The 20,100-nt window shown below is 39.8% G+C and overlaps 1 protein-coding gene across 4 annotated transcripts in view; it reads left to right on the top strand.

The window, feature by feature from the left end:
- Positions 1-7,605, top strand: part of LOC102223380 (cytohesin-1) — a 40,132-nt gene extending 32,527 nt beyond the window's left edge. For 3 of the 4 annotated variants that reach the window (XM_023348951.1, XM_023348950.1, XM_023348952.1), the window contains exons 7-13: positions 1-113; positions 1,024-1,172; positions 1,262-1,374; positions 4,705-4,783; positions 4,863-4,931; positions 5,063-5,217; positions 5,575-7,605. In XM_023348951.1, the coding sequence (XP_023204719.1) occupies positions 1-113; positions 1,024-1,172; positions 1,262-1,374; positions 4,705-4,783; positions 4,863-4,931; positions 5,063-5,217; positions 5,575-5,653 (757 nt within the window). In that variant the 3' untranslated portion in view covers positions 5,654-7,605. The remainder of the gene's footprint in view (positions 114-1,023; positions 1,173-1,261; positions 1,375-4,704; positions 4,784-4,862; positions 4,932-5,062; positions 5,218-5,574) is intronic. The other variant, XM_014469680.2, reaches the window with a different exon arrangement.
- Positions 7,606-20,100: the final 12,495 nt, after the last annotated feature.

The raw sequence follows: 20,100 nt of genomic DNA, 5'->3' as shown, positions 1-20,100 counted from the left end.
GCAGTTCCTGTGGAGTTTTCGTCTGCCGGGAGAAGCCCAGAAGATCGACCGTATGATGGAAGCCTTCGCTCAGCGCTACTGCCAGTGCAACCCTGGTGTTTTCCAATCCACAGGTAAATTTGATGTGTTGCTACATTTTTAAAGCTTTACAAAAAATGTGAGTTAGACATTATGTTCAATATCAGAATATGCTTTCTTGATCTCGTAGGGAAAAATGACAGTTGGAAAGCGAACAACCAAAATGAAATTTAAGTATATAATAAGTATATATGTATATGGAAACATTTACAAATCCATATAGGAGTTCAGAGAAAACTTAAACTTAGAGTCCCTCAGAGTTGGGAGTTGCATAATTTAATGGCTACAGGGAGGAATGATCTCTTGTGGCACTTTGTATGATTTGTTTTTTATTTTAAATAGGATTTTATTAGTAAGAATTCCAGAGAAATATGCAAAAAGGCATGCAAAAAATGTAACCAGAGTGCACACAGTTTTCATTTTTCTGTGTTTAGTCTTCTGTTACATCTGGGTATCACACTAAGGTTGAAATCTGTATGAGAAAAACAGACTGTAAGGCCAAGACATGGTGGCCAGTTGAGGAAGATCATTTCAGAGCAGCTCCTTATCATCTGAGCACGTGGTTTCTGGAAAGCGATGCTCCCACCAGAGCAGGCGCTAACACGCATCAGATGGATATGAATATTTAATGTGCTTTCTCAAACCTAACAGTGCTGATAAAGTGCTGCTGTGTCAGCCTTCTGCTTGCTGTGTCGTCCCTCCGCTCATACTTGATGCACGTTTAGAGACGCACATGCATGCTGGAGTGCCCACGTGCGGTCTGCCCACTCTGCTCGCAGACAGTGCTACATCTGTCCACTCCTCTGTGTCTGAAATCACTCTGCATTCAGCTCAGCTGGCTCACATTCATACTTAATCATATTATTATACAGTGAAACCATGTTTGTGATGAACTTTAACGTTTCACCCACTTGTAAACCGACCAGCTCTTGCTGTGCGTTACAGATACGTGCTACATCCTTTCGTTTGCCATCATTATGCTGAACACCAGCCTTCACAACCCCAACGTGAAGGACAAGCCGACCGTGGAGCGTTTCATCTCTATGAACAGAGGCATTAATGACGGAGGAGACCTACCTGAAGACCTGCTCAGGGTGAAAAAAGTTTCCCCACTTAACCTCCAGTGATCATTCCCTCCCATATATACATTTTTTTCATCAAACTTTATTTTCTTTTGTCGCAGAATCTATACGACAGCATAAAGAATGAACCTTTCAAAATTCCCGAGGATGACGGCAATGACCTCACACACACTTTCTTCAACCCAGACAGAGAAGGCTGGCTGCTGAAGCTGGGTGAGTTGGAGACTCTGGTGTTGCATCTCTTTCTGATAGAAGACTTTGTTTTGGCAGCGTTCTCTCCAGAGCTCTATGGCCTGTGAGTGCCTGTGTGTGTGTGTTAAGGTGCAAGTGTTCATATGGGAATAGGTGTGCAAAACACCTGAAGGCATCTCTCTGCCTGCTTTAATGTATAATGAATCAAGACTAGAACAAGTCAAGGCATTTCAATTATTTAAGAGCTTTTCATAAACTACATTCCAAGCACGCAGAGGACAAGCAACAGTGAATTACATGCATTTGAAAGTAAACACACCCTTTGAACTTTATTTTATCAGGTTACAACATTTTGAGATAGACTAACATAGGACATGATTATGAAACAGAAGGAAAGCGACACATGGTTTTAAAGATGTTGTATTTAACCCCCTTTACTTTGATACTCCTAAGTAAAATCCAGTACGACCAGTTGCCCTCAAAAGTCCCCTAATTATGAAGTCCAGCTGTGAGTAATTTAATCTCAGTAAAAAGATGAATGTCCTGAAAGTCCTGAAGCTTTCAGAGGTGTGTTTGAGAAGATTGGAGAACAAACAGCATCATGAATGCAGCAGACAGTTTAGGGATAAAGCTTAAAGCAGGGATAGGTTAGAAAACAACATCCCAAAGAGCTTTGTTACTACAAACCTGCAGAGACATGACTGTCTAGTCTATCCAACTCTGTATTTTCTTTTTTTTTTTTAGATTTTTACTCATAATGCATTTTGAGCCACAAATCAATTTTCTTTTCTCCTCACTATTATAGATGACTTTGTTTATCACATTAAAATCCCAAATGGATAGATTGAAGTCTGACGTTGTAATATGACAAAATGTGGAAAAAATACATATACCAATAACTGTTATAGAAATAATTTCACATCCTCACTATCCTCCGACTCTTCAGTCTTTGTTTCCTCTGAGATGTTTCTGTTGTACAGCTTCACTGTGAACAAGGAGGTTTGCATGAATTTGGAATGGAAGAATCAAATATTTACATCACAGTGAATCTTTACAACCAACTCTAATAAAAAGTGAGCAGTTACTTTTTCCAATGACTCCTTATGGGGAGAAATGAGTCAAATAATCACGGTGGAAGGTCAATTATTGACATAACTGAAATAAACCTAGGTAATTTTTTTTATTTTTTATTTAATTTATTTTTTTTAACTTGTAGTGTTTTACAGAAGCCATTCACATTGAGTGGAGCTCCCTCTTGTGGAATGGAAGCTGTAAAGCAGTTCATTGAAGCCTCACTAATTGAAAAGGACTGTGGTGATATAATTACTTACCATTTGATTTGTTATGTTTTTTCCCCCCCTCTTCGTTTGTTTGTTTGTTCCCATGATTTTGGCTGTTGTCTTTCCTCAGGAGGTATGTACACCTGCTCTTCCGAAAAAGCTAGTTCATCTCTCGGCTCTCAGGTGCTTTTGGTGGTCTGCCATGCTTTCTGTTCCGTTTTTCATGTTTTAAATTTGATTCAAACAAGGTTATGTCACTTTTTCGTCTTCTCATTGGCTCATTTGAAATTTCAGATTTTTGTCTCTTGTTTATGTCAATAAGCTGGTCGGTTTTATCTTCGCTGGGTGGTCACTGAGTGCATTCGCCACGTAGTGGGCTCGAACTCAGGGAGCTGCTGCTGCTGAACAGCTTTTATTCCTCTGTATGCTCTGGTGGTCACTCTCTTGGATCTCCTTTTTTGTTAGGAAGGTGCATTATACCTTTTTAACATCCTCTGAGCACAGAAAAGATTTTAAAAATAATCAAAACCTCAGAGAGTTGCTCTGTGGTTGCATGAAAAGGGAATACTGCATCTTTTTATCAGCAAAACTCTCCTCTACTTATCTCATGCTAGAACTGGATGTGAAGAGTAAAAGTGTGGTTGCAGGCTGTTTTGGTGGACCGGAGTGGAAAAAACTGTGGGGGAGGGGGAAGAGCAAAAATTGGACTCAATTGACATATCTAAGCAAAAACACACAAAAAAAATGCAAATTGGGTAGATCTGCCAGAATTATGAGCTTCCTCCTCTCTGCAGGAGTTAAAAACATGAACATTTGTTTATCTAAAACCAAAACATACTTCCTCTTGACCTCCCACGGCCTATCTTGCATGGGCTACTCCCTCCTCTCCATCTCCATTCCAGCCCAACAACATCCACACTCCCCTCCTGCAACAGCAGGCTGGTTGGCTTCTCCTCTTTCCGGATGCTGTTGCAGAGGGGACTCTTTTCTGTGAGGAACCGACGTGGCTTGTCTGGAAACGGCTCAATGATCTTTGTGATTCTGCCAATGCATCTGTGTTTTTTTCTGTTGGTCTGCTTTGTTTTTGTTTCTGTTTGACGCGTGGCGAGGAGCCACAGATCTTCATCTCTGTCAAATGTCAACAATGTCTTTAGATACTAAGCTTAGACATAAGTTGTGTCTGGATTATGACTGGATATCATATACAGTCTTTGCTGTAATATGATGACAAAAGTGTGTTCTTTGATTTGTACAACAGTTTCTAAACCTGACCTGTTTGGGGGGGGGGTTGTGCTGCACACCTTTGTTTCTTTTAACTAACCTTGGTGGTGGGATTTTCTTGTCTAGACAAACAGGAAATTCAAGTCTGAGATGCCTTTAGAGAAGGCAAGTGTCCTGTCTGGCCCGAGCTCTCTTATTTTTCTCAGTTTGTCGGCATCCCATTCCTCCTAGTATTTAGCCGCCCATCTGCTTCTCTAATCAGGTTTCCCTTCACAGGAAGTATTGGTGACAAAGAGGCCAAGAGGTCAACCATAGATCAGTGAGTGCAGAGTTACCCCCTGTGTCTCAAACCAAATCCTCAGGCACCTCTTATTTTGCTAAATCAGATTAAAGTTTGAACCTGGCATTAAAATCCATCCTGAGATTTTAGTTTCTGTCTTTACTTGCAAATAAATACAAGTCACTGAGTGGTTGACAAAATTTCTTTGGAAGTAAAACACATCTTGATGTTTCATATTGACTGCCTTCTTTTAAATACATGCCCCAGTGAATCAGAGAGAAATAAATGTTTTAAAGCTGGGTGGGATGCAAAGCAAGGAGTTTTAGTCCGTAGATCTTCATTTATGAGGCCAGTAGTTTTCAAATGTCCATAAAGTCTGATATTGTGGTGAAGGGGAGAACTTGGTGATAAGTGGTGTGGTTAACAGGAGAACCCTGAAGCGTCATCTGTCCGTCTGCCCATACATCCGTCTGCCTGTCTGCTGCTCCACTCGGTGCTTCTGGTGCTCGTCTCTCTTTCTCCTCGTCTCTTCGTCTCGCCAAGCCTTTCTGATTCTGGCTGTTTGCTCCACAGGAGGCCGTGTTAAAACTTGGAAGAGAAGATGGTTCATTCTCACAGACAACTGTCTTTATTACTTTGAGTACACCACAGTGAGTATCATTTATCACTGATCCCGTCACACGTTATTCTGTAAGAACCTAGTCATTTACATTTATTTTTTTTTTCCAGGACAAAGAGCCCAGAGGGATCATCCCGTTGGAGAATCTGAGCATCAGGGAAGTTGAGGATAAGAAGCCAGTAAGTAGTGTACCCTCTAGTGGTGCATATAAAGATTACAAATTATATGATCTGTATAGTGTGTTAGATTTGACAGCAGCTTGGAATTGTAATTTTCATGTTCTGGAATTCTGTCCATGTTATTTCTGCAGCATTGCTTTGAACTTTTCATCCCTGACAACAAAGATCAGGTAATAAAAGCTTGCAAAACTGAGGCGGATGGTCGCGTTGTCGAGGGCAATCACACCTTCTATCGCATCTCTGCCCCCACTGCAGAGGAGAAAGATGAATGGATGAACAGCATAAAGTAAGAACTTTTTTTCACATTACAGTGCAGCTTGTTCCCTCTGGAACTGGAGTTTGAAACCTCATTTTAATGTGTTACAATGTCCCAGTCAAAGTCCAGGCCTAAATCCACTTCAGAATGTGTTGCACGATTTGAAATTAATTTGCACACATTAATTTTGCAGATCCATTGAAGTCTGTTGTTTCATTGTGAACAAATTTTGAAAAGCAAATCTAGGAATATGAAATAAATACATTTAAACTACATCTATCTGGAGATGCCTGTCACTATTAAAGCTCTATAAAGGTGTGGTAGTTTGCACGCTGTATTCCTTTGCCTTTTTCCACTAACAGCTTTCTCTGTATCTTTTTTTCACAGAGCTGCTATTAGCAGGGACCCCTTTTATGAAATGCTTGCAGCCAGGAAGAAGAAAGTGTCGTCAATTAAGAGACACTGAGCTCATCTGACGTTGCGCTCGACTCAAAAAGGGGGCTGAAGGTCTGACTGTCTGCCTCCCCCAACTGGGTCGGTGCAGAAGCCACGGTTGAGCTCTCCCTCAGACGTCTCCAAGGAATTCTTCACGGATTGGTTCTGGCACTGGCCTCTACAGGCCAGAAAAAATAAAAATAAACAGGAAGCATGCTGGGGTTTTAGATAAGAGCCGGGTCAAAGCGTCCTCCAACCTTCTTTCTGAATGTCTCCTCTTTTCTCTCACAGCTTTGGAGGTTCTGTGTCTCAGGCAGGAAGGGAATCTTGCTGGTAAAATCCCCTTTGAAAAAGCTTTAAGAAGTCATTATTCAAATTCATTGCATATATTGACAACAGGCTCCTGCAATCCCATCTTGCACACGTCGTTTTAACTCAGCAGGTCTGACCCAAGTGTGGCACCAACAACCAAAAGATTCCTCAAAGCTCTTCTCTGATGTGCTTTAATATCTGTTAGTAACAAGCGTCTATTTTTAAAGCTTTCAGTTGAGTTCTTCTTTTTGTCTGCCTTTGAATATAATAGAGCTTTCTTGCAGCAGTAGCTGCTGAAAGACTTTCAGACGGAGGGTTGGAGCCATTTGGAATATTTAGTCCTTTTTTTTTTTTTTTTAAGAAAGTGTAACTCTGAAACCTGTTACAAAAGAGTTGCCACTCAGGAGATTAAAACAAAAATGGAGAGCTCCTCACGACACAGCCATTCAAAGCTCGCCTCGCTGAGTCAGAATTGTTAAAAGTTTGTTTTCTAAATATCCTGAAGATGCTTCACGAGGATTAGTGATGAGCATCTTCATCACCTTAGTCTGCAAAACACATTTATTGGCTCCATTTAGTCCACTGCAGCGCTACTCTGGACATTTAGTTTCAAACGGATATAAATTTTTCTCTAATTTGATCAATTTGGTTATTCCAAAGTTTTATTGAAACAGCGTAAGGATAAATAGAGACAAATATGTAATAACGAAAAATTTCTTCCTAATTGTTGTGATAATCGCACAGAGTGGGAATTTGCAAAGTGGGCCTTGACTGTCGGCATTTTTAATTATCTCCAGTTATCCAATTCGCACTTGAACACCCCAAACTGAGCTCTGAAAAATCTCCGTTGCCATGCAGACGGTGGGTTTCCTTTTTACAAAGCTTCCAGGTTAGTGTGGACAGAGCCTTAGTTGCTTTCTCACACTCTTTGTACTTTATATGAAGCAAAAGATCAGCATCTGTCTAATACTGAGATAATTTACATGCTAGAGAACGTTAGTGCTTGGCACTTTTTAGAAAATGTGACTGGAATTGCTGCTGGTTGGCGAGCCTGATTTAGTTTTCTTTACCCTTTCAAGCACAGATTTTTCATTCTTCCTTCTTGTTTGTTTTTTTAATTTTTGGTGCAGCATTAGCTTTTTTTAATTTTTTGACATAACCTCTCTGGCCATTGTAAAATACTGTAAACTCCAAGTTTGTGTGGAAGCCATATTGTAAAAAAACAAACAAAAAAAAGAGTTGCTGTTGAAGCTCCAAACTATGCCTGTAAACAAGTGGGATGTACTTCGTCTCAGGATGTTTTTCTTTTGTATGAAACGGGGCGGGTGGGAGTGCTGGCAGGGCTGCAGCAGCGACGAACTGAAAATACAATCCCAAATTGTATATTTAGTTTTCCTTCTTTTCTTTTCCTTGTCCAGAGTTGATTATCTGTTCCTGTTTCTTGTCCTTTCCGCAACTTCCGGCGACTGCTCCCAAGAGGATTAGGAAAGAATGCAGAGCAGTCAAAATTCTCCACAGTATTGTTTTATTTATCAAAATTGTACATATTTAAATATATAGTGGGCATTTTGTCCTGAGTTTTGTTAGTTTTGACATTATTTTGTTTAGTACACTGTTTCAGATTTCTTAGTGCCATTTACTCAATTTGAAATAAAGCCTCATTTGTCTCAACACTGACTCATGGAATCTGTGTGCTGCAGTTTACAAGATTCTCCAGCAGGTGGCAGTAGAGGATAAAGCCTATCCTCCATTAGTTTTTGGGTCGAGAATATCACTGCATGTCCATGAAAAGTGAACTTCCACTTGAGGGCAGCCTTGAAACTGAATCATGTGCTCTCTTTTCCCCGATCAGGCGAGTGTTATTTCAACCACACACAAATAAAAAAGATCCTACCTTCTGTTACTGTTTAAACCCGGCTTTTATTTGCCGCTCCATAACATTTCATACTAACTCACAGGCTTGCTTGTTAAAGTATTTATGGCACAAAATTTCAGCGCAGCGGGGTAAAGGTCGATATTTACAAGTGAAAGAGTATCGTATTCAATGATGCCTGGAAAAGTAATCAATAGAAACGACTCTCTCAATGGGACAGTCGTGCAGGAAACGGAGGCATTAACTGTCATACCTTTCAATAGAATGCATGTTGGAAATGATGAAGTCTGAAATGCATTAAGATTCACATCCACTCCAATAATTTCTATTAGTATCTAGTAGGTTTGACTGATTCTTAAAGAGAGTGAGTTGAGTCTTGCCTGTGGAGAAAAATCCTTCTACGTTTTTGGGGACCTTTGGAAGGTTTAACCTAAGCCTCATGTGCACTTCAACATTTAAAAGTTTTGAATCTTGTAATTTTTAAAACTTATTTCCATCCTTTTTTTTCTCTTTAAGTCCAATAAGCAATTCAGAACCTCAAGCTTCAACGTATTTTATTATGATTTTACTATCAGAACGCTGTGCCTAATTCTGAAGTGGAAGGAAAGCATGCAGCACATGGTAACTTTGGAGGAGATGTCCAATTTTCAGTTTTCTGCAAACCGAATGGCGGTGCTTTCACTCAGCAAGTACATGGAAGCTGGTCAGAGATTTGATATGAACATGAGTGGACGTAAATACATGGCATTCCCAGAATAAACCAGTCAGAGGCTGACAAGGAGTTCAGACTCGGGTGGGAACATGTCATCAAGGGGGAACAGTATGTTTCCCCTTGATGACAAAGAAATGATTTCTCAATTTGCTGTCATCCTACTTCAGTCTCATGGTTCTGCAAAAGTTTGATGACCTAAATCAGATGATTATGACGATGTAAATTAATGCATGAAATTGCAAAAGATGGAAAAAAAAAAAAGTTAGTCAAGATTGTGTCAGTAGATCCGGGAAAATGGAGAAGAGAAACTCGAGCAATGCACAAAAGTACAGGAATATTAATCATTTTTGGTTGAACTTTGGAAACAGCAGATTTATAGATATGGTTGCTCAACCAAACTGAGTAATTGAGGAGAGAGTTCCTACTGGCAGGACAAACAGACTCTTTCTAATAAAACACCAGAAATAATGTTAGAATGTAAAAAGCAAAAAACTAATCTGTCTGAAGTTGTGTATTTAAAAAAGCAAGATAGACCATATTAGCATCAACCATGCAGATTGATTTGAACCATCAGGTTCAAAAAAGCTTCATTGTTGAACAGAGTTTACTTTCCCTGCATTAAGAACTGGGAACTTTGTCAGAGTCGAGGGGAAGGAAAAATAAGCCTTGGGATTTCTGGAGCTGCCTTTATGTCAGCCAAGAACAGCCCAGAGCAAAAAGCCAAGCAAACACAGGAGTGATTTTAAATAAAGTAAGGAAAAGGTAGAGCAGCCAGAGTCTCCATCTGAAACCAGCATAACTGTTGAAAAGACCTGACTGAAAAGGGCTGAATTTGGACATTTTCAATTACTTTTCCAAGAAGACTGGGAGAGGCTTCCAGGGAAAAGGTGTTCCAAAGCTTTTTTGGAAAGCTTCTTTTTTTCCCCAGAGGAGCCTTAACTAAATATCAAACACATGATGGAAATTATCGAGTTGCAATATTTATTCATTAGCGTGAAGCATTAAAAAAAAATAATAATAAAATCATCCACAAAGTCTTGACTGGATCTGAAAACCTCTCAGTCAGTACTTGCAGGAATCCATGCAGCAGAAATCAAAAGATGCTTATAAAAGTCAGTATTTAAACATCAAATTTTGTTTCCTGTGAGCTTTTGCAATGCTGACACTTCCATTTAATTTTGTGTTTTATCTAAAAAAAAAGAAGTCCTTTAAACATCTTGTTGTGACTGAGCGTCAGCAGGCAGCAAAACCAAACCAGGCCCACAAAGAGCCTAAATAGATCACTGTTTGTATAATATTTTACTATGGTCCATTGCCTTTAGTTTTTAACGAGAACATGGGTGCAAATTATGAAGCAATTTGTTCCAGATGTGCACTGAAAAGATCAAGATTCCTCATTTGCATTTGTGCATGTGGTTTTCAAATGAAAATGAAGCGTTTTATTCAAAATTTCTGAAAAAAAAACGGAGAGAGAGAGAGAAAAAAACAAGTCCGATGATTACCCATAATTCATCTTTGCATGGCTGCTTTTCAACAATATTTTGCATCTCTGCTGTAAAACAGGATGAAAGTGATGTTTATGAGAATTACAGATCAGGGCTTAGGAGGTGACTGCGGCTGATGGGAAATGAGAGGCACGCTGCTGCAGGAAGAGAGAAAAAAAACACACACAAAAGAGTGAGAATGTGTGGTGGTTGTGAAGAAGCTGCAGAAGTGGGGAAGTCTTTGTTTTTCTCTTTCTGCGAGGTTCTTGCAGCAGAAGCACACGAAAGGGCTCATCTTCCTTTTGTGGTTAAGGTCTTTGTGTGAACGGGAACGTGACAAAAGCTCAGACTTGCACCAAATGAGTGGAAAGAACAATAGCAGGAGTGAGCTTGTGCTGTACTGAAATAAAACCCACAGAACAAACTGTACCCAGGTGGATGTACAAAGGTAAATTGGCCCAGCTCACCTGAGCTCCTTCCTGTGAAACCAGTCAGAATCTCACTACTCAGGACTGGGCCTGCAGCAGCTCTAAGAGGCCAAGCAACGAGATTCTCCGGCTCCTCCTGTAAGTGAAGACATGTGAGAACAGTCAGGTTCCAATTATGCCCAGACTGTTTCCCAGAAGCTCTGAATTCCCCCCCCCCACACACACGCACACTCTGCCTCTCAGCCCACCACTCCAGGGGAAGAGGGCATCCCACTGTGCCCTTAGCTGGCCATTCTTTTTTCAAACACTGGGACAAAGAATGCAACACACACACATACAAAAGCTTGAACTTATATGTTCTCTGTTATGCAGCACATACTGTTGAGTGTTTCCATGCAATCCAGTTCATATTGGCGCAGAACTTGCTGTTACAGGTCTTTTGGATTTCAGGCCCGTACGTGATATTTTGAGTTCGGCAGGTGAGTCATTGCTCACATGCTACGAATTCAACTATCAGCCAGCTTAATGCACAGCCAAACATTAAACAGACAAATAAAGGTAGCCGTTTGCAGCTCCTATTTAAAAAACTTTTTTTTCAGATATGCGTCTTGTCGTAGATGCAAGGCTGCATTCCACACTCTGCGGTGCCGGCGGGTGTGTTGTTGCTTTACTGGAAACAAAATCCTTCTCAGATCATTTCAGGAATCCTCCCGCTCGGCTAGGGGACACCGAGTTTTATCCACAGGGCAGGACTTCTGAGAACGGGCGTTTTGAAGCAGCCACAACAAAGTCTCGTATTTACCTCCTCCTCCCACAAACCCCCAAATTACCTTTATCTCTGCCTTGCACACAACTGTGTGTGGATTACAATACTGTAACTTCCGCATGCACGTGCAGCTTACAGTAACGAAAAGAAAAGACAGTGGAACAATGTCAGCATTTTTCATATGCATAAATCTATGTAAGATTTGAGGTTAACAAAATATCGACACGTTTTTAGCTTCAAGAGAAAAGTCGTAACCGCTTTCTTCAGTCAATGAAATAAATTTTTCATACAACACAGCAATGCAAATGAACAAATAGGAGGTATTTTGCAGTAAAAGACTACTTTTCTTTCTTGATAGTTTCCCAGAAGCTGTAATTATTGTTCATTGGTGACACTGTGACCTAGATACGAGAGCAAAGGGATAAGACATTGTACTGTTAAGAGTTCTCTTTTCTCTTCTGTTACAGTCACAGCGACCAAAATAAGAGACTTTATGAGCAGTTGTGAACCACCCTTTGCAGCTAATTAAAGGACCTTGTAAATAATTTAACAAACACACACACACGGCGCATAACTTCAGTTACCGGTAACTGCACGATTATAGCTGAGAAGTAATTCAGCCTGTGTCAGTCATGCTAATGTTTGTTCCTGACTGGAATCGGTGCAAAAAAAAAATTGGATTTTACTGAGCAGAATCGAGTTGGGAGCTAGACGCTGTCTGTGTGCAGAGTTGATTTGATTTGCAGAAGCAAAAGACAAAAGCAAAGAACAAGCAAAAGTCTTTTACTTGTTCACATTTTGCAGTTGTTGAGTTGCTGATACAGAAAAAATGTGGTAACTGGGAAAAAGACAGAAGGTTGTTTGTCCCAGTGGGAAAATTGGAATGTGGGTGGCTCTCGTTCTGGGAAATCCTTTTTGTATGTGCATGTGACAAAGAAGCACATTTTGTCCCACTCAAGTGGTTTTGCATCGTTATCTCACGTCCTGGTGATCCATCCTGTTTGTTATCTTTTGCTCACTGTTGCTTCTCGTACATCTTAATTACATGAAATCCTAGATGGGAACATTGTGAATGTGGATAAGCTACGGGAGACTTCTAGAACAGGCACAGTGTTTGTTTACATGCAGGAGACAGAGGGCTGGGGACAAGCTGTGCCTTCCTTCCAAAGATTGTGAGGTTAAGATTGGGGGTAAAAAATGGGATAAAGAGAGGCAGTACTGTGGAGTGACTCCAGATGAATTTCCTGCCTACAGGGAGTGCCGGGTTAGAGGAGGGACAAAGGAAATGCCTTTCAAAAAGAGGCAGGGTGTGAGGACTGCAGAGTTCCTTTCTAATCTTTGCTTTAGATCCAGCTACCTTTCTCCTTTTTTTGTAAACTAAAAAAGGAGAACTTCAGACTTGATAAGTCTGAAGTGTCTATTTTCTTTGGTTTTATGTATTATTTGAATTTGATTAGAAACTGTTTTCATCAGCTGTGAACCATATCCACAACTTGAAGTACATAACGGTATCATGAAAATATATATCTGGATTTTATTTTGAAACTCAGTTACTGTAATTAATTTCTGATTCAGTGAGATTCAAATGTATGTGCACAAATGGCAGATTTGTCAACACATCTTTCCCAGTCTCCAAGTTCCCTTATGTGCCAGGCACGTCTCGTAGGACTGGCATTTCTGCACAGAGTCGCTGTTAGGAAGTGTGAAATTGATGAAGACGTCAGTGAAACAAAGAGACAGGCGTCAACAAGCCAAGAAGGAACCCAAAGAAACAGGATACAGCTGGCACCTTATTAAAGGAGAAGAAACAGATACTCATAGGTGATGACAGAGGATATGTAAGAACAATTCACACAATCAAAGCTCAAAAATGGAGGACACCTGCATGAGAAACAATAGGCGCTAGTATGACTTCATGGTATTTCCAGGGAGGGAGATCTTGTGCAAGGTCATTGAGGACTCAGCGTTCACATATGGAGTCGCTCAGCCAGACAGGGAGGGCCTAGGATCAAAGTGAGCTGGTATCCTCAAGCGCATGTGACTGAGTCAGGAAATTCTGCCAATGTGGGGCATGAAGGAATGACACTTTTTATCAGGGAGTGAAACTGAAAATATTTCTCAGGTGGATCCCCTCTGATCCAGCTAAAAGTCCCATCCAGTGCCTATCACAAGTTGCTATAAGCACCCTTATCAGTAACCATAAAACGAACGCAGAACACACAGGAAAACTCAACACACTTACTGGCACACACGAGGCTTAAGTTACAACCACTATCTTGCAGAGGAAGTGCATATGTCAACATCTGGATATGTTTATGTGAAAATAGATAACCAGAACATGATTCCTTGTGTATGTGAATGTGGCTTATATGCACATGACCACTCGCTCTTGCTCAGACTCCGTGTTTCCCCATTTCCAGTGCTTTTTGATCAGTTGTTTTCGGTAAATAGCACCTCTCAGTGAACCCGCACTTATCTCTATGACAGATTTATTACAGCTGGCTCAATTGAGAGCTATTTTATAGGAATCGGAGTCTGTTTTTAGCATTCCAATTATACCATGTGCTTTCCTTGTCTCCAAGCATCTGATGCGGATAAGTAGGTATTAGCAAGAAAGAAAAAAAAAAACAGGACTACATAAACAGACAGACAGTACCACATTAGTCTCTTTATCTGCAGCGATGCGACCTGGGTGTTGTAATGTTTATCTGAACTTCGCTCCCTTATGGGAAATGTGGCAGATCTGCAGGCAAACCATAGAGGTGACATCATCTTGCGCCATTTTTAGTAACCACCTGCATTAACAGAATGTTCCTATCAATGTGTTAACGAGCTTACCTTGAGTCTGCATAGGGTGTGTTGTGCAAAGTTTTTAGACACATATGTTTCTGCTGATGTCCTCGGTTAAATTGGACACGACAGCAAAGTTGCAGATTGCATCCAGCTGCATTCTCCCCTCCTCCCTCTAAACTTAGAGGAAAAGCTACAGCAGTTGCAGCCCTTCCTCCCCTCTCCTACAATTTTATTTAAAGTCTGCATACATTTTTCACCCAGAGACAAAGCTTATCAGGGTCTTTTTGAGCATATTTGGACTGTGCTGTTTAACAAAGTCTTTCAAGGGTTCAAGAGTTAATTTACTGGTTTATTCCTCCGTACACACTCTGTTCCCAAGTTCCTAGATGTCAAAATACTTAATTCAAGTAATCAGCTCTGCCAAGCAAACAAAACAGAGCAGATTTGATGCAAACCGCATGTGCAGATAGAATTGTTTTGGATTCGCAGCTGTTTTGCAGCTTTCTTTGTGTTGTTTCGCTGGAAACAGCGAGGTTTCCACGTAATGATGCCTTGTGTCTCCAACCGAAAATAATTCTTCTCCCAGCATGCCTCATTGTCAAAACTGATCTCTGCTGTAGCTAACCTCTGCTGTAGGACCAGCTGCCTGGTCCTACCTGCTTTCGGATCAGTTAACTGACAAGGAATTTCTCTTTGCTCTGTAACACCGTTTTCTTGTCGGTAAATTAGTTTTCTCACTTCTGATTCTGAACAGACACTTTCTGGTGAAGTGTGGTGTGCTCAAATTCTTTTGTATTGACTCGCTTCTTAGTGCTGCATTTAGATAACAAAACTAGCTAAGTCATATGTTCTGAGAGGTGATGTTTCAGGGACAGTCTAAAGGTAATACGGTTTAAAGCGTTATAACCTTTGTAAAATGTATGCTAAAGGTTAACACAAGTCTTCAGGAATTTTCTTGGGAATTATTCATCTCAGTTAGGAAGATTTATGGTAATAGGATTACAACATTAACAGTCATATGTTTTTCAGCGGCAGTTGTCCCTTATAACCATCTCGTTGTGTTATAACAGATAATGAACAGATTCGCAATAAAACCCTTTCAGGATTAACATAAATGTCGGTGGGAACAAGCACAACATCATAGATGTGGAGCAATACATTTCCGGAGAGGAGCTCACAGCTGCAAAGTTGGCAGGTCTAGCGTCAAACTTTTCAAAGTAATAAGAAGGGAATGTGAGGCATTTGGTTTCCTAGAAACACACACAAAAAAACATTGTGTAGCCTCAGTGTTTTGCTCAGCTTCTTTTTTTTTCACATGCGATTTTTAGGATCGCAGGCAGGAATCCTTTTGTTATTGTGAATCGTAGTATAGGCGATTCACTGGAAATTCAAAACAACAGCGGTACTATGGGTGAGGCAGTGTTATGGAAATACTACACCCATGAAGGCGCGCTCTATTTTGATGTTAACTGCAGATTTAGGGTTCTGTCACCACAAGGCGATAAGCCTGATTAAGATGAACAAGTTTATTTTCTTAACCTCGTCATGAAAGTGTGTTGGGACCTGAAGGCCTGAAGTGCACTTGCTTCATGCCAAGTCTATGAGCTCATCACACCCAAAGTGGACTGGCAGACTTCAGAGAAATTTATTCTGAAGCAATTTAAAGGCATGACTTCTATATATAATGTGTCACTGCTCTAATCATTTGCACTAAGAAACAGATATGCTCTGGGCTCCTAGACTTAGAAAAGTGTAAACATCTTCAAATTGCACACAGCAGGCTGAACTGTGCTGTTTGCAGGGAGGCAGAAGGAAGTAGTTTTTCAAGCAGCAGTTTATATGCAAAAATATTCCTGTCAGCCTGTCAAAGATTAATAACTGAGGAAGGAGAAGGAGAAAAAAAAAACACAAAAAAATGTCTTGTGAGATGATATTTTGCAATAATCTTGTACAAAATAATAATAAAAAACTTGCGTCAAACTTTAAATCTTTAATGTGACTGGCAAACGATGCTGAAACCGATGGTAGAGGAGCAGAAACTGGACACATATGGACACTATACAAAGTCAGTCATATATCACACCACAGATGTGATGTTGATTAAAGTTGGCATTGTGTTAGGAGGGCCAGGAGAAGCAAAAGGTAAAATCCTATCTTGTAAGTACAAAGTAGAAGCCTTAGTTGCCTTCTGCTGAAATTAGGTTTTCCTAATTTCTCACAATCCAGTGTCTTCAGATGGCCATGGAGTCCACATGGAAATCATAATTTGATGTGTCAAGCATCTTAGATTAGATCAATGTTAATGTTGTCAATGGCAAAGCTAACTTTTTTGCAAAGTAAAACAAGATGAGAATTGAATAGGACTCAGAATCAGAATGCCTTTATTGTCATTGTACAGAAGCACAACAAAATTTGATGTTAGTCTCAAGTGAATGACTAGAAGCATGGCCAAAATGACTGACATTTCTTTAACTAATAAAAATGAGACACAGATGAAACAAGTTGGAGAAAGAACCAATAAGACTTTATCTATGCATATAATGCAGGTCCTACTTGCAATTTTTGAACCTTTATTGAAAAAGCAAATCCAAATATGCAGTTTCAAATTTAAAAAGTAGATCTCAGAAGAATCTCTAAATTTAATTTCTTCCATCCTGGGATAAATATTTTACCCCAGTGTTTGAGAAACTATTTCCTAGAAGTTTTAATGAATCCTGGCAACTCTTTTTCGTGTTTTAAATGTGTCTAAAGCGAATCCTGAGGGCCAAGGGTTGAGAAACGCTGATCTATAAATTTATATTTTAGCTGACTAAAATGTAGGTAATTCTGAATAAACATTTTGATGAAAAAACTGATTGTACTTAATTTAAAATGTGCTGACAAAAGTATTACAAATATTAAGTATTTTTCTTGATTGCTATAGTAATAACTGCTCACAGTGTCATCACTCCAAATATATCTGGCTTCTTTAGTTGAGGAACTAAAGAAGGTAGTTAGCTGAGGAATATAACATATGAGTCACAGCATATTATTAGAGCTACAGGAACAAACCGTAAAAAAAAAGAACAAAACACAATGTGATGTTCTGACATTGCTGCTTTTCTTTCTCAAGAACTGCGGTGTGGCTCTTGTGAACTTTGTGTCATTTTCCACTGTGAGGTGACTAAATGTGACACTTCACATGGCACACCTGAATGCACAAGGAAACTATCTGACAGGAGGGAAAGTGAAACAATGAAACTGAGGTTTTCTAAGGAATGCTCTTGACTGAAACTCAATCCAGCAGTTGTGCTCCATCATAACAAATGAGGATGCTTCATGCTGACAGACCTAACTGGGAAATCTCTCAATGGGGAAAATTCTCCCATTTGTTTAAGGCCACAGGTAGCACTCTCCCCCATTGCAAGAGCATGCTAGCCTACACCTGGCAGCACTAGGTTTTTAAGTGTAACCAGGAGCAGGAATTTTAAGTGATTTCCATTTAACAAGAGTGTATTTTGGTAGCTGAAACGGAGTCAGTATATATGAGAAAGCATACCAACGTTCCATGAGAAGTAGATCGGCTGGAGGAAGTGACAACAGATGTAGAACTTTGTTTTGAAGATCTGTCAGATGCCATTCTTAATTTAGATGTTGGTATTGCCCCACCTTTTCACAGGTAAAGACCCTAAAACACTCTTATATTCTGCCAAGAGAGACTTCACTAAAATAGGATCTCAATGCTATTTTTTTGTCTTAGTCATCCTGACCATGTACCAACAATGTCTGTGGACTCTGGAGACACTTTTGCTTTGCAACAGATACTCCACTATGCTAGCCTGGTAAAAACCAGCCCTGTGTATTACACTTTGTCTCGAACAGAGGGTGTGAGCTCTCGGCTATTGAGAAACGATTCCCAGAGGGATGGATTGTGTTGAAGTTTTAAGTTTTACGACGCTAAGAAGCTTACCGGAAATTGCCTATGCTGTAAACAACCATCCTCCACTGTCAATGTTAGTGCAATATTTGAAAGCGTGGCCAACATGGTCTGAATGGCTTTGTTCACTTCACTTCCTCTGCTGCCGTCGCTAAAACTATAGACGGACTACAATTCTAAAACAGTGTAGAAAATTGATGTTATCGTTCACAACTAGTCTTTCTGTTTGTTGATCGGTCCAGTCAAAAATTGACCGGAGATGATTCGAATCAATCGGAGACTGTGCTGGAAAAGCAGTTGCCAGGCTACCATTGTCCTGGAAAGTTATTGCAAATAAAAAAAAACTGCACTTGGATTATTGGAAAATAAAATGCTTCTGGAGGATGTCTTGAGTGCATCCTTTATTCATGGCAGTCTGAGTTAGGCAAAGCAAGGCCACACATGGATGGTTCACTGCCAGCATTACTTGTGGTACAGTTTGTGTTTTCTTTCATACAGAAATATTATCAGTTTCTGTCAATTATCTATAGTGATCTATACAGTACAGTTTACCTTGATGTTGATGTCTTCTTAAAGAGACCAGCCTATCTTTATTCATGTCTTACCATAAATGAGATACATGTTGTTGTTTTTTTTACCAAGCAGCTGAATCAGAGATTTTTCACATTTCTTCTCAAAAAGTCAGCCTGTCGTCTTAACAGGACGGTGAAGAAAACTCCAGCTGAGTCAGCAGCTCGAGAGATGCAGAAATCTCTCAAGCTTTCTCAGTTGAATTTGTGACTGAAACCACATAATTAGTGGCTGCAAACGAGGAACAGCACAGAATATCTTTCTCTCCAAATAAGTTGAGAGGTAGAAATCCATTTTCTTTTCCTTAATACCGCATTTACATTATGCCAAATGCTGAAGATTGTTGGATGTTTAACAATAGTTTTTTTTTTCCTGGTATGATGAACAATTATTTTTAACAGACACAGACCAGAGATGTGTGTGCGTCTGCACGTTTCCATAAGCAGACATAATGCTGTAGCTGCTAAAGGTTGATGACTAATTCTCAGGATGATTTTGGGTCTTAAAAACACTATTTATGTGTACTTTATACTTTAAGTGTAAAGTATAAAGTATAAAAGACATAATGCAAAACTTTCTGTTCTGTTCCTGCAAGTTACACAGGATTTTCTGACAAAGGATGTTTTTCTTGTTGTGTGGAACTGCACACATCCTGAGGGGATAAAGGGCTGGTCCAAGATTAAACAGCTACTCACTGATACTCATTTATATCAACTGTTGAATCTGTAGCTAAGATGGTTAAATAGAGATGAGATTGCTTATGTCAATAAGTGGGGAAACAAAAGCACTAACTGCCCCAGCAGTCACTTTAATGTTCATAAAGTGGTGTATTATGTATTTTCCAGGTGCATAGTGCCCTTTTATTACACAATCAAATAACATTGTTACCTTCATTGGTAATGAAAATGCTTTATATGTCAAAAAATAACCTAAAATAAATTTTACTTTGCATCATAGCAAAGTCAGATTTGCTCTGATGCATTGTTTCTGCATTGAAACTGTACTTGCTTCAATTTAGACTGAAACAAGTACAGTCTGCATTGGGTTCTTGGAGGGTGGCAACCAAATGTAGACAGAAGATTTCTTTCTTGATGTAGCTTTAGAACCAACCATCTAACACACCTTTCTCATTCAACGTCAGTAAAAAAAAATTAAAAAATTCCAGAGACACACAGAGGGAAGTAAAAAAACAAGTTATGGTAACAACAAAGAAGATGAGAAACAGAACTCCAAAAATGTGAACCCTTACATGGAAACAACTTCATTGTATCTGCAGTGAGATCATGGGCAAGGTCACGGAAGACTGAATCATATCACATTTGAAGTCATTTAGAGAGAGGAGCTAGGAAGGCAGACTTTTTGGCGACTAAAGGATCTACGTATCATGCCCACATGACTGAGTCATACAATGCTGGACATGAAAGAAGGATTTCCTATCAGGTTTTAAAGGAAAACTAGCTTTATTTTTAGTTTTTTTTAGTGTTGCTAGTCATTTTTTCAGTAAGTCCCATCTATTTGTTATTTTGGTCAAAGTCCTGTGGGAAGCAAACATTATGAGCTGGCATCACCACCCTTATCTGGAACTGCAGAGAGAATCCAGCCCATACACACTAACTATATCTGG

The sequence above is a fragment of the Xiphophorus maculatus genome, chromosome 16 (genome assembly GCF_002775205.1).
Source record: "Xiphophorus maculatus strain JP 163 A chromosome 16, X_maculatus-5.0-male, whole genome shotgun sequence".
NCBI classification, from domain to species: domain Eukaryota; kingdom Metazoa; phylum Chordata; class Actinopteri; order Cyprinodontiformes; family Poeciliidae; genus Xiphophorus; species Xiphophorus maculatus.
This window is presented reverse-complemented; position numbering and strand designations above follow the sequence as displayed.